The sequence below is a fragment of the Oncorhynchus kisutch genome, linkage group LG10 (genome assembly GCF_002021735.2).
Source record: "Oncorhynchus kisutch isolate 150728-3 linkage group LG10, Okis_V2, whole genome shotgun sequence".
In the NCBI taxonomy this organism is placed as follows: domain Eukaryota; kingdom Metazoa; phylum Chordata; class Actinopteri; order Salmoniformes; family Salmonidae; genus Oncorhynchus; species Oncorhynchus kisutch.
The window spans coordinates 24,311,212-24,324,346 of NC_034183.2; the positions used below are offsets into that span (position 1 = coordinate 24,311,212).

Below are 13,135 nucleotides of genomic sequence, written 5' to 3' on the forward strand. Positions count from 1 at the left end.
ACTACAGTGATATAATTAAGACTGGACAGACAGGGCTTTTGTCCGGGGCTGTTTAACTAATGTGACAAATCATCTCAGATAGCTGGTTCACCTGATCCCTGCTGGCTGTAGAGTTTGCTGCTGAGTAAATAGCCAATCAGCTGGCTAAAAGGAGCTATAACTACAGCATTCACAAATGCGTTCCCACTGCCATAATTGTTTTTCTTTGTCCCACCGTGCTTTGTGCTCCCGCTTTTGTTCACTTGGTTTCAATATGAGCTTGTGTGTTGTAGGGCATTTGAACAGGACAATAACATCTCTGTATGACAAGCTTAACAGGGATAGGCCTTACTGTACACACTAGAGTTTAGTACATGTTGCTGTGTCTCTGACCCCACCACAGGGATCACATGCTAGTATAAACTCCACAAACAACAAAAGATATGGAAATGTGTGATATGCAGCAAGGAACGGACTCAAATATCAATGTTTAAAAAACAAACTAACCATGTGTTTTCAGTGTTACAACAATAGCTAAGAGGACATTATTTCTCTAAACAAACATTGAGATACGGTTCATGTTCTCACCTCCTTCTCATCATCTGCTTCTTTCTGGATCTGTTGCAGGCGAAGCTGTTCTGCCTGCTCTCTCTCCTGTGCTTCTCTCTGAAAAAACAAATATATTTTTATAAATCCAGCCATTCAACATCAAAACATTATGAACAGTGATCAAGCAATCAATAATGTGGCTGTTCACAGGTTTACAGGGTAAATTCACAATAACAACCATTTACAACACACAGCATTGGCCACAATCATAACATGATTATAAAAGGGTATATACTTTATACTTGTGTTCTGTATAATATTTCACTTGAGGATAACGCTAAAATGGATCTTCAAAAACCCTCAAACATCTATCTGATGAGAATGGATCCATGTCATTGTGTTGTAGGTGTTGTAGTTGATGACCAACCTTTTTACGGTCAGCCTCTAAAGACAGTTGGTAGGCCTCATCCTGCTCCCTCTTCACCATTTCCCTGGCTTCACGTTCATCCTGGATAGAGAGAAAGAGACCAGGTCAGAAAAGGCAAATATCTTAAAGTTCGGAGCAAAACAATAAACACCAATAACAATAGAAGCTGTTAAAATACAAAAGTTGCTTTCTCCTTCTGCCACATGTAATATTGTGCTGTGTTGAATAGCTGTGACTCTGGGAAGCAGAGCAGCAGGAATTGGAGTAGAGCTGAATGAGAGAACCAAATGCTTTCTGCCAGACACAAGGTTTGAAATAGTATCATGTGGGAGAAGGGAATCTATTCGGGCCTTGACTTCCTTAACAGACCGGAGTACTCTTTTCTTTTCCCTCAGAGCTCCTGTTTGTACAGAGGCAGACTGCTGCTTTTCTACCTGCTGTGTGTAAGAGGCTTTCTAAAGCAGAGAAAAATAACTGTTTCCCTTGTGTCAGCACTGGCATTTGTTTTGGAGCTTGGGAGACTACATTTTCTTTTCTGAACCCTGGACTTTGTGTCAAAGATGTGAAAAGGTGACTCTATTGTAATTTGTGGGGTTTGTGCGCTGGTCAGGCGGAGTGGTCAGCTGTGGTATTGAAGTCTGAAGATGAAAAGGATACATTTTCCCCTTTATCCTACAGACACTGTAGTAGCATGGTTGAGTACAAAATAATAATGGATCACTTACAGTTACTGTAAATGATTACGCTCTTTATTGTGCTCATTACCTTTGATGAAAGATCATGAAACAAACAAAATAAACTATGGTTTTACTGTTGAGGTACCACTCACAATGAACAAGACATGGTGCCATCAATTATCTACAGAGTATTTTATGGTGTACAATACAACTACTCTGTATCTGAAAGTAACAGCGATCAAAGGAATACACTATAAAACACTGAATGTTTTCCTGCTGATGAACACATCATTTGCAGTTAAAATAACTAACTAAACAGACAACCACAAGTAGGCGTGGCTACAGCAGTGACGGTTTCTGTAATGTGTGTGAAAGTATCTTTTTGGCTCTGCTCCTGTCTACCTCCCAGGCATGTCAGTCAGTGAGGAATGTGAGTGTGATGTTGGCAGATGTCTGTGGTGTCTGGGTCTGTCCACAGAGGAGTGGGAAAGCAGAGCAGGACAGCCACAGATAGCGAGTAGGTGTGAGTTCAAAGCCATCTGGGGCAGCAACGCTGGCAATGGGGCGACCATCCGGTACAGAAACAAGTCATTCCGGCCTGGGATGGGAGACGTTGTGGAGGCTTTGGGTTCACGTCAGAGTACAGCAACACCCTGAGAGCTTACTCCCATTGAAGAGAGTAAAAGTAGAGGTATCGGGGCGAAATGTACATAATGGGTTCCATTTCAACACACCTAACGCAACGATAAATTACCGGTTCAGGGGTGTGTCAGAAATATTTTTGCTATTTTCACAACAGTAATTATGGGTGCAGTAGCGAGAAAGGACTAGGTTTTGATTAATAAACAAGTTGTGGGTGTGTCGAGGCTTGGCCCCTCACTGGCCAATCAGAAGGTGCTCCATTGCTAAATATGTGGTTGCTTCAAGTTGTGTATTTACGGTCCAATGCATTGCCATCGACTCTAAAATCGAATGTTAGTCCGTTACAAGCCAGTTCGTTAAATAGCATTGTCCATATTGTTCTAATTGCATTGCTTCATTATATAAATACATGGTTAAACATAGGCTACAGCAATCATAGGGGCTAGGCCTACTGTAAACTGCAGTCTGGACATGGACATGCCAAACGTAGTCAATAAGCAAGATTAGATTCACTATGCTATTGATAAGGCCTAATAAGAATGCATAATTCTAATCAAATTCTAATAAAAACGAGGCTGTGTGTCTAAATACAGTTACAGGCACCACAATTGCTCCCCGTGGGCATATAATATTGACTAGGCAACTTAGACTATGGAGGGTTTTACACAGCCAAACGTTTCACAGGAGCTGGACAAAGATCCAATAAAAAGAGAAAGGGAAATGTAATTTGAAATGGCATTTTATTCAAGCCATGGACATTCTCAAACGTATTCACCGTTCATGGGTTTGTTGTAAATCCAATTAACCAAAAACAATCAGTTTCTTAGAACTAAACAACAATAATTCTAAATAGGATTGGGTCAGAAGCATAACATAAATCGCATCTCTTGTTCCATAAACATAATTATATGTGCGAACATGTAGGCCTAAGAGCTCTTTGACAGGAGGCATGGATGTTTGTCCTATCAATTGAATATAGTTTTTTTAAATATAGTATATAGTAAATACACTAACCCTACAATAGTCCTAGATATAACAAACATGTAGCAAATCTAGTTTATCTATTTTATTTGCTTCAATATGGAACTATTCAATGCACTGCATGTTCGAGCCATGGATTTGGACATTGCCCAAACGTTATAATAACATTAGCCTACCATCGCTATGGACCATCGTCTGTTAGTGACTACCACGTGAAAGGTAAACAAATGAACAGGAAAAGGACAGCGATAGGAATTCCCACGATTTGACAGTTGTGTCAAAATGATGAAGGAAACTATAAGCTGTGTACTGTAAAACACACAGCTTATTTATTTATTTATTTATTTATATATACGAAACATGACCCACCAAGCCGCGCATCTTAACACCCGCTCGCTTAACTTCTTTGGGATAGGGGGCAGTATTTTGACGTCCGGATGAAAAGCGTGCCCAAAGTAAACTGCCTGCTACTCAGGCCCAGAAGCAAGGACATGCATATAATTAGTTTTGGATAGAAAACACTCTAAAGTTTCTAAAACTGTTAAAATAATGTCTGAGTATAACAGACCTGAAATGGCAGGCGGAACCCCGACGACAAACCCCCCCCCCCCCCATTAAAAAAAAATCCTGCCATTGAACTCAATGGCTGGCACATTTATAATAGGGCGAAATCATGCCCGTTTGCAGTTCCTAGGGCTTCCACTAGATGTCAACAGTCTTTAGAAAGAGTTTCAAGCTGGATTTTGGAAAAATGAGCCAGAAATTCAAGTTTTTCTAGGTGGCCCCCATTTTGGCAATAGTGTTTCTAAGCGTGTGAATGAGAGTGCGTTCTTCTGTATTTTTCTCTGGTAAAGACAATAACGATTCTCAGTCTTAAATTTAATCGTTTATTTGCGTATTAGGGTACCTAAGGTTTGATTATAAACGTTGATTGACTTGTTTGGATAAGTTTATTGGTAACGTTTGGGATTAATTTTGTATGCATTTTGAAAGAGGGAAAACGAGTGGATTATTGACTGAAGCGCGCCAGCTAAACTGAGTTTTTATGGATATAAAAGGAGTTTATCGAACAAAAGGACCATTTGTAATGTTACTGGGACTTTTTGGAGTGCCAACAGAAGATCTTCAAAAGGTAAGGCATATATTACATCGCTATTTCTGACTTTCGTGTCGCAACTCCCTGGTTAAAAATGATTTGTTATGCATTTGTGTGCTGGGTGCTGTCCTCAGATCATCGCATGGTATGGTTTGTAAAGCCTTTTTGAAATCTGACACGGCGGCTGGATTAACATCAAGTTAAGCTTTATTTTGATGTATTGTACTTGTGCACTTGAATTTGGCGCTCTGCAATTTCACCTGAAGTTTTCGAAATGGGACAGTAGCGTCCCACTGATCAGCAAGAAGTTTTAACCCTGAAGCCAGCCGCAACTGTTAAACTGACGACCGAAGACAGCCTGCAGGGACCCGGCCCGCCAGAAGGAGCCTCTAGAGCATGATGAGCCAAATAAATGTCAACCTATGTATCAGGTTGACATATAAATGTAGTGAAAATGATATGATTAAATATGACAATAATTTTGTGAAGATAACCGTGATTTTAGCCTTTTAAATTATAACTGTTTTTCATCTAAACTTGTGCCCAATCAGTAGCCACGCACCAGTGAGCTCAGAGTTCATGCCAGCATGATGGAACACCCTCTTTGGCCAGAGTGCTAAAAGGACTCGCTAACGAAATGTACATTAGACCAAAACATGCCGGGTTAATGCTGGTGTTGATACCAAAACACAAGACGGTGGTCTACACGTTGAAATGGTTAGAAACTCTGAAGCGTTCCACCTCAACATCAGTGAAGATGATCACCTAGGAGACCAGAAACATTTACAGCCTGCATCTGTGCATGTTAAAGTTGTCCTAGAACTTTGACTAAAGACACGAGGTTGGAAGGAAGAAACCCCATCTCAGACTATCACATCTAAAGTATCTAGTTTAATGAACACTCCAATACTCCAATATCTACAACTAAGGACATTGTGACCACTGGTGGACAACTAGAGACTTACATCGAGCCACTACCCATAGACCGATCGATTAGTTTCAACAGAGAAACACATCTACGCGTAAATATATATTGCATTTCTAATCCGAATGAGCAGTGGTTAGGGTGGCAAGAATTTTTACTTCAGTGAGCGTTGCTTCCAAATAAAAAGTTAACCGTCTCTCCCTCCATCTTTCCCCACCCCCCCTTTCCATTGTGTAACAAGCCGTAATATTGTGTTAGTCCACTAGGGATGTTAATATCATGTAATTGTGTATGGGTATTCTGTGTTATTTAGTTAATAAATAAATGATTAAATAAATGTGTAGTACTGAATATTTAAAGGGCTAGGGTTCTTGCGTATCCACGGATTGTGCAACGTTCAGAATGAGACTGATGTAATAATTTACTGTTATTGATGTAAGAGATATCTGTATATCTTTAGAGTTTAAGGCGGGAGATAGTATCTTGTTAAACTTTCCCGTGGTTACTTGAGTTACTTGATTTTAATTAATTATGTAGCAATTAAGAATTAGTTTGAGAAAATTAACAGTCAGATTATTGATAGTCACGTCACGACAGCTGTATACCATAATTACAGTAAACTGGGGTATTTGGAAATAGCCACGGGATGGTTTTTCAATAGTCAATACCGTAGAAACTATATTTTTAAAGTTTTTCCATACATGTTCATATTTGTAGCTACTCTGTAAGTAAATACCTGCAGTTAACTTGTGCAATACTATAAAGGAGATCTCTTTCTCAACTTCACCGGTCACATTATTTGACAATATGAAGCTTACAGTAGTTCCCCAGAACAGTTGGACAAGTCACGTGTTTGTTTGTAAATAGCAGAACGGGAGAAAGCGGGCACATGGGAGTACAGCTGTGTTTTTACAGGGGTTGCCTTATTATTATACGACCATGCTGGTCATTTATGAACATTTGAACATCTTGGCCATGTTCTGTTATAATCTCCACCCGGCACAGCCAGAAGAGGACTGGCCACCCCACATAGCCTGGTTCCTCTCTAGGTTTCTTCCTAGGTTTTGGCCTTTCTAGGGAGTTTTTCCTAGCAACCGTGCTTCTACACCTGCATCGCTTGCTGTTTGGGGTTTTAGGCTGGGTTTCTGTACAGCACTTTGAGATATCAGCTGATGTACGAAGGGCTATATAAATAAATTTGATTTGATTTGAAAGGTAAACGATGTAATTTGATTGCTTTTCTGATTTCCGTGACCAAGTTACCTGCTGCTAGCTGGACAAAATGCTATGCTAGGCTATCGATAAACTTACACAAATGCTTGTCAAGCTTTGGCTGTAAAGTATAATTTTGAAAATCTGAGATGACAGGGTGATTAACAAAAGGCTAAGCTGTGTCTCAATATATTTCACTTGTGATTTTCATGAATAGGAATATTTTCTAGGAATATTTATGTCCGTTGCGTTATGCTAATTAGTGTCAGATGACAACGGTCCTGTTCACGGGATGGGGTGTCACTAGAGGTTAACATTGAAAGTCGTGTTGTTTTTGCTTAATTAGCGTGATCAGACACATTTTTGCAGAAAATAGCTATATTGTCATTAGAAGTGTAATGCTATTCCTAATGTTTTTCTTAAAATGAATCTAGCATTTTACCGTAGAATGTAGGCTGGCGAAAATGAGAAAGTAGCGACATCAATGAGCAGAGCGCTGTCTGCTGATAGAAGAGAATTCAAGAAAGGGCATTCTGAGTGGAAAAGTGCAATTGAAGCACAAAATACGTTTGATAACGAGCAGAAATTACATTAAGGAGCATTTTAGATTTGCGCTTACAAAACGCATCAAGATAATTCTTGTTTATCTTTTTTTCCCTGCGTAAAAAAGAAGAAGAATTCTGCATTAACACGGCCCTTAAGTTTAACTTGGTAGTTACCGAAGTAAGTGGCTGAATTAATAAGGTGATGCGGCATCATATGGTGTTAGTATTTGAGTATTCAAAACCCTTTGGATGAGTTCTGTACAAATGCCACTGCAGCTTGATTTACTTGAGCTTTTTCTCCTCTCTGTTCTGGGCCTGTCTGCTCCTCCCCATCTTCTATGAGCAGAGCATGCAGGCCCGTTGCCCTAGCAACTCCGGACAGACACAGCGTGTACACAGTACTGTTCTTCCTTCAGACAAGCATAAGTCAAAACTTTGTACATTTGCATAATGTCTTTAGCTCACATTCATTTGTAAAAATCCAAACTGACCAAAAATGACATTCGGTAACTCCTACCTCCATATGTATAACTTTATGAGCTGGATTGCCTGAGTTTGCAATTAGTTTATTTGCGTTTGCACTCGTTAGCATATTTAGCTAGCAGCCTCCATGGAATTTCGCTATTACTTGTGATAATTTTGCACAATGGAGTTTTGGTGCCCCCTTGTGTACTAAACCGGTAACACCGTAAATCCCGGGATGAGAGGACAGTATGACGATGTGGAAATATGCATTCCACCCAACCTTAGCATCTACCATATCACACACTGAATAATGCAACAATACACACGCATGTGCAGGCATTTCAATGGTTATTTCCTTGTCCATACACTCATAAGTTTAGCTGTAAGACAAACAGCCAAAGGGGCATAGCTGCAAGCTAGTTTACGTTAGCTAAAATAAGTTTCTCAAATAGCAAAAAAATTAAAGTTCAAGAACGGTTATCAAAGATTTTTATAACTAACCCAGGATAGAGCACAAGCTGTTTCCAGTGGGAACAAATGAGTCAAAGTGAGCAATAGAAGCAAGGAGGGGGGCAGAGCCAAGCCTGAGCTAGTGAGATCCTATTGGCGCGTTCTAGGATATATTTGCATATTTCCATTAGGGAACACCTACTCTGAAGTGCATGTGTGCAATAACTCCATTCGCCCTTGCACTCCTTCTAAACAACACAAAAAGAAGTTCACTCTAACATATTATAGTTTTGGGAAAAAAAACTATTGAGATAAAATGTTTCATCGATGAGAACATTTGCATAATGTCGACCAAAATCCATCTCGCTCCATCTTCTCCCACTGGGCTTCCTCTCAATCACCATATTTGGTCGTGAGTGGAAACGCCAACCGGATGCTTCACACTTATACATCCTGTGAAATATCTGTCTCATTGTTCTGTGATGTTATCATACAGAGTCATTCATATTATACAGAGCTAGATAGCAAACTAAACAAAATGTCTGCATTATCCTCACATACATAACTTGCAAGCTAAGTTACATTGTCTCACGTCAGATGGCGTCACTCCCCGACGCTTGTCCCTCCACCGTGTAGGCAGAATCAACGCGCTCTCTGATGTAAGACAATGGCTATGTTAGCTAGCTAGTTAGTTGAATGCTAATGTCAGCCAATGATACAATTGCTAGATTGCTTTTCGTCATCCAGTGGAACAAACCTAGCTTAATTTCATCAATATCATGCAAATAATTACATGAAAAAAAGCTACTTGCAACTGAAAAAGTTGTTAATTCACTATGGAGTTGATGTTTGTGTTCCTGCTCACTTTTGCATTGAAATAAATTACGTGTTCTGATATTCCCTTAAAACAAGTGTGTCTAATATAAGGAAAATGCCTATACATTTCATCAGTTTCAAAAACATTGCTCTATTACGATTTACAATGTAGGAGTGTTGGGCTGAAAGAGAATTGTGTTTACACTGCCCTGCGTGGAGGGGGGCAACACTCGGGTGAGTGCCGTGAGCGACCTCCGGAGGTAGCATTTGAAATGACTTTTTTTTACATTACAATAATGTCTCTTGACAATCGATACCGCTCTAGAATATCTCGAGAAAATCTCCTTAACGCTCGTCAATGTGAAACGCCTGAGGAGACCTCTGCTTGAACTCTGGTCCAAATGGTGACATACTGTACTAATGCATTTGACTAATATAGGCCCACTGAGCCTACGAATGTGTCAAAATAGTTAAATATTTAGCAATGAGATTGTTCATGTAGTCAAGTGATTTAGCAAGTCATTGCGCTTTCTAATGTTTGAGAAACAGATGAGCACTAGGAGTGACAAGTTCACCTCACAGCAGAGACAGGGTCTGGAATTTACAGGATGTGGTTGCAGATCCCTAAGGTTATAATCACTATCGTACATTACACACTCATGATAATTTGTTCTCCTGATTTGTGACATTTTCACTTCACATTTCCCTCAATCCCGACAGGCATGTGTAATTATCACAACCAGTGACTGTTATGGAGACAGATGGCTTGTCAATTCTGACAGAAAATGACTTACTCTATTTATAATGAACAGAAACATTCTAAATATGCCAAATTGAAAAGCTATTCAAGAAGAGAAATTTTGAATTAAAAGACTGACCCATAAAGGCCATTTTAATCATTTAAGAATCCAATTGTATGGTATGCTAATTTAATAACAGATTTTCTGTTCACAGCAAAAGCTGTCATATTTGCTTTGCATCTACGAAGACAATAGCAAGGCATTCAACTGAGCTTCACCCCATGAACCTGTTAGTCAATTATTCATACATCTCTGAATGAAGCATATTACTGTAGCATCCAGTCTGGTCACACAGGACATACAGCTTGGTGACATGTGCACATAGTGTACATACTACTTGTTTCTTATTGGTCTTTAGGATTTTTCTGAAAGGGTAGGCATCCAATGAGAACCTAATGGGAATCACAGTTACAGACAGAAGTGTCAACACTCATCGGCTCACATACAGTTACCCCCTGGCTGTGTGCAAAACACTAATGATGATTCCCGTGACTGAGATGCTGTAACAAAACTAAATCAACCACTGAAAGGTCACTAAACTAGTATTGTTACAACACCGTGGGAGTCTAACTCATCATATGATGTGACAGAGTCGAGGAATGAGAAAGACAGTCAACCAGCCAGCCAGCCAGGCCTAGTTCTGCTGAAGAACATGAGATAATCTCCAGTTTTAATCTACTATACTACACTGCTTCAGATGCCTTTCATCTCAGAAACAGAAACCACCTTGTGACCATTTCATTATCTAAATCTATATCCCATCAACAAGAGTGAAAGGTCTAAAGACATGTCAGCGGAGAGAGAATGTGTACTGGTATTCAAAGACATCTCGCAGTGACAAGTTAACACCAAGTATTGAGCACATTGGATTGAGCTTGATGACACGTCACCTCTCCCAGACTGCTGATTAATGAGAGGTTTATACAGTACAAAGAAACAGGGTATGGAGTCATTTGTAATCACTAACAACACAAACTATATGCCTGAGAAAGCATGGTCTAGTGTAGTCAGCTTAGGAGGACTACCTAAAGAATGCATTTCTTTGGTTATTGGATGTTGAGTAAATATCTGCTAAAGTGAGAGAATGGTTAAATAAATCCATTCATTGTGACACAGAAAAGAGAGCGTTCATGAGGTCAGGTGAATGTCTTTGACACAGAGGGACCCCCGCCATACTGTCCCCCACATTCCTGTCCTCACATGAAAGAATACCGCCTCTGTTTCATTGCTTTCTTCTCAGAGTGAAGTTTGTTTGTCAAGTTTCTATTGGATTAAAGCAGCAATAGACAGAGAAGGGTGAAAGAGAGAAGAGTTTGTATCCTGCTCCCATTGTGACAATCTTAGGCACAGTAAACTAAAACAAAATGGGAGGGAAATGAATTGTGCTTTCACTCCCCTGACCCAGATAAAGGGCCTCTCAGAGTATGTATTCTTTGCCTTGGCCTTAAGTGGAGCTGGTGGCAGTCACAATGCATTCCGATTTGTCTCAGCATGTCCCCATTTAGCTCCCGGACAAACTATGGCATAATTATAAGAGATCGGCTCAAATGGCACAATAATTGGCTCCCTCTTGGCCTCCTGTGATGAAACAAATCATGGTATATTTCAGTGGCCATGGACTAATAATGGCTTACATTTCAAACATCTACTCCCACTTAACTCTGTTCCTCTGTGTGCTTTCAGAGTTCCCCTCATACATACTTCATCCTTGATGTCCTCTTGCTGCTGAGCTGTGAAGATTTCCATTGCACCCATTAGCCTCATCATCAACTCATCCACTGTCGTGTTGCCTTGAAAGAATAGTAATTAAAAAAAAAAGACATTTAAGAAATACAATTTTAAAATGCCTTTTGGGATAATTATTATTATTATTTTTTTAAATCACAAATACATGACTATTTCAGCATTGTCAGAGGGTCAAAGTAATTTGGTTGAACACATATTAGAGCTCTCCAAGACGTATTTTCAACCAGAATGTGATTGTTCAACCCATTGATATTGTTGAGATTTATGCAGTCATTACCTTGAATAACATTTAAAACTTCATTTGATGTCCTCTTTCCCATGACAATAAGGAGGAGGGGGAACTGATCTGTCTTGTATGTCCGAATCGTCTGTGCCACCACACTGCCAAAGTGCCTCGTGCACATAGTGAGTAGTCTGGGAAAGGAAAAGACGGGACAGACATTTTTTCACATGAACAGCACTTCAATGAACAGCACTTGGTACACCGCTCACAGCAGTAAAGGAAACCTCCACCCAAAAACTCTTTTGGTATTTGTTTCATTAGTCCATTGTTGACATAGTCCCAAAATGTCTTGCTTGTCAGCACTCAAGTTAAGTTATGAAATCATCCATGTACAATGCATTTTGCATCAAATGTTTTGCTTATCAGCACTCAAGTTTTCAAGATATGAAATCATCCCTATACAGGGTTGACTATGTCAACAATAGACTAATGAAACAAATACCAAAAAGATAGTTTTTGGGTGGAGGTTTCCATTAAGGACTTTAAAACCAATTCTGCCTTGTCTTCCAGGAGAGGTCCCTGTCTAAATAAGCCAGGCAGACAAATTAGTATTCCCCACCAGTGGTGATGAATTGATAGGGCAGAGAGGATTTCTTATTCCATTACAAAGACAGAACTTTAAATTAACATTTCACTAGAATGAAAAGGGTAGCAGGCAGGCCCTCGGAGCTCACTGTAAATGTCATAATATTAATGAATCGCTATAGACTGAATGCAAATATAGATTCGCTTTTTCACTCGCCTTTTAATAAGATCCACTTTAATAACTGGCTGGTAAAATAGAGGAGTAATGGAATGGGTGGAGGACGAGGTCAGAGAGGAGAGGGATGGAGTGAGTGGTCTGGGCGTGGCTGCTACTTATTAATCATGAATTCAAAGTTGAGAGCTAGTTGCATTACTTTTCAAACTGTGCAATGGAACAACGGTGGCTCAATGCTTAACCATGGGAAGCATGAGCACCAATCTCCATCAGCATTCCAGGAGAAACAAGGTAATTTCAACCACAATCCTTAACCTCAACATTACTCTAACCCTAAGTCAACACCAACTAGCTCATGTAGTTGCTCATGAGTTCTGACGATGCGGCTGACTTGTCTTTTGTCCATTCTACTGTGGTTAAGGCGAGGGGTTCTCCCCCTGACACAGTGAAGTTAAGATGATGTCCATACCCTGCCCTTGTCCCTGCTCTAGAGGGCCCTGAAAAGGCCTAACCATGGCCAGGCCAAAAGAATGGAAAGGGGTAATTCTAACCTGTCACCAAGGACTTGGGAACAATCGTCAGGGCCTTCAGAGAAACCCAATCTTAATTCCCTTAAACAACAACCTCCTTTTGTTCCAATCAATCAAACACCCCAGGAGTCAAACCAAAACAGTAAAAACCTGTTTCAAGGAACCAACTATGTAATCGGACACAATACAGCCTTTTTTATTTTTTATATTTTTTACACCTACCATACAAGGCTAATGCTTGATTTTTTTTACTCCTGAGTTTGTAAACCAAAAGTGAAGAAAATGTTTCTACATATGGTGCACAATAACAAG

At 39.9% G+C, this 13,135-nt stretch overlaps 1 protein-coding gene across 1 annotated transcript in view; it reads right to left on the minus strand.

The window, feature by feature from the left end:
- LOC109897940 (FAS-associated factor 1-like) overlaps window positions 1-13,135 on the minus strand; it is an 89,448-nt gene that overhangs the window by 16,437 nt on the left and 59,876 nt on the right. The window contains exons 14-17 of the mRNA XM_020492622.2: window positions 11,588-11,724; window positions 11,266-11,354; window positions 956-1,036; window positions 568-645 (exon numbers count right to left, since the gene is read on the minus strand). Of these exons, the coding sequence (XP_020348211.1) occupies window positions 568-645; window positions 956-1,036; window positions 11,266-11,354; window positions 11,588-11,724 (385 nt within the window). The remainder of the gene's footprint in view (window positions 1-567; window positions 646-955; window positions 1,037-11,265; window positions 11,355-11,587; window positions 11,725-13,135) is intronic.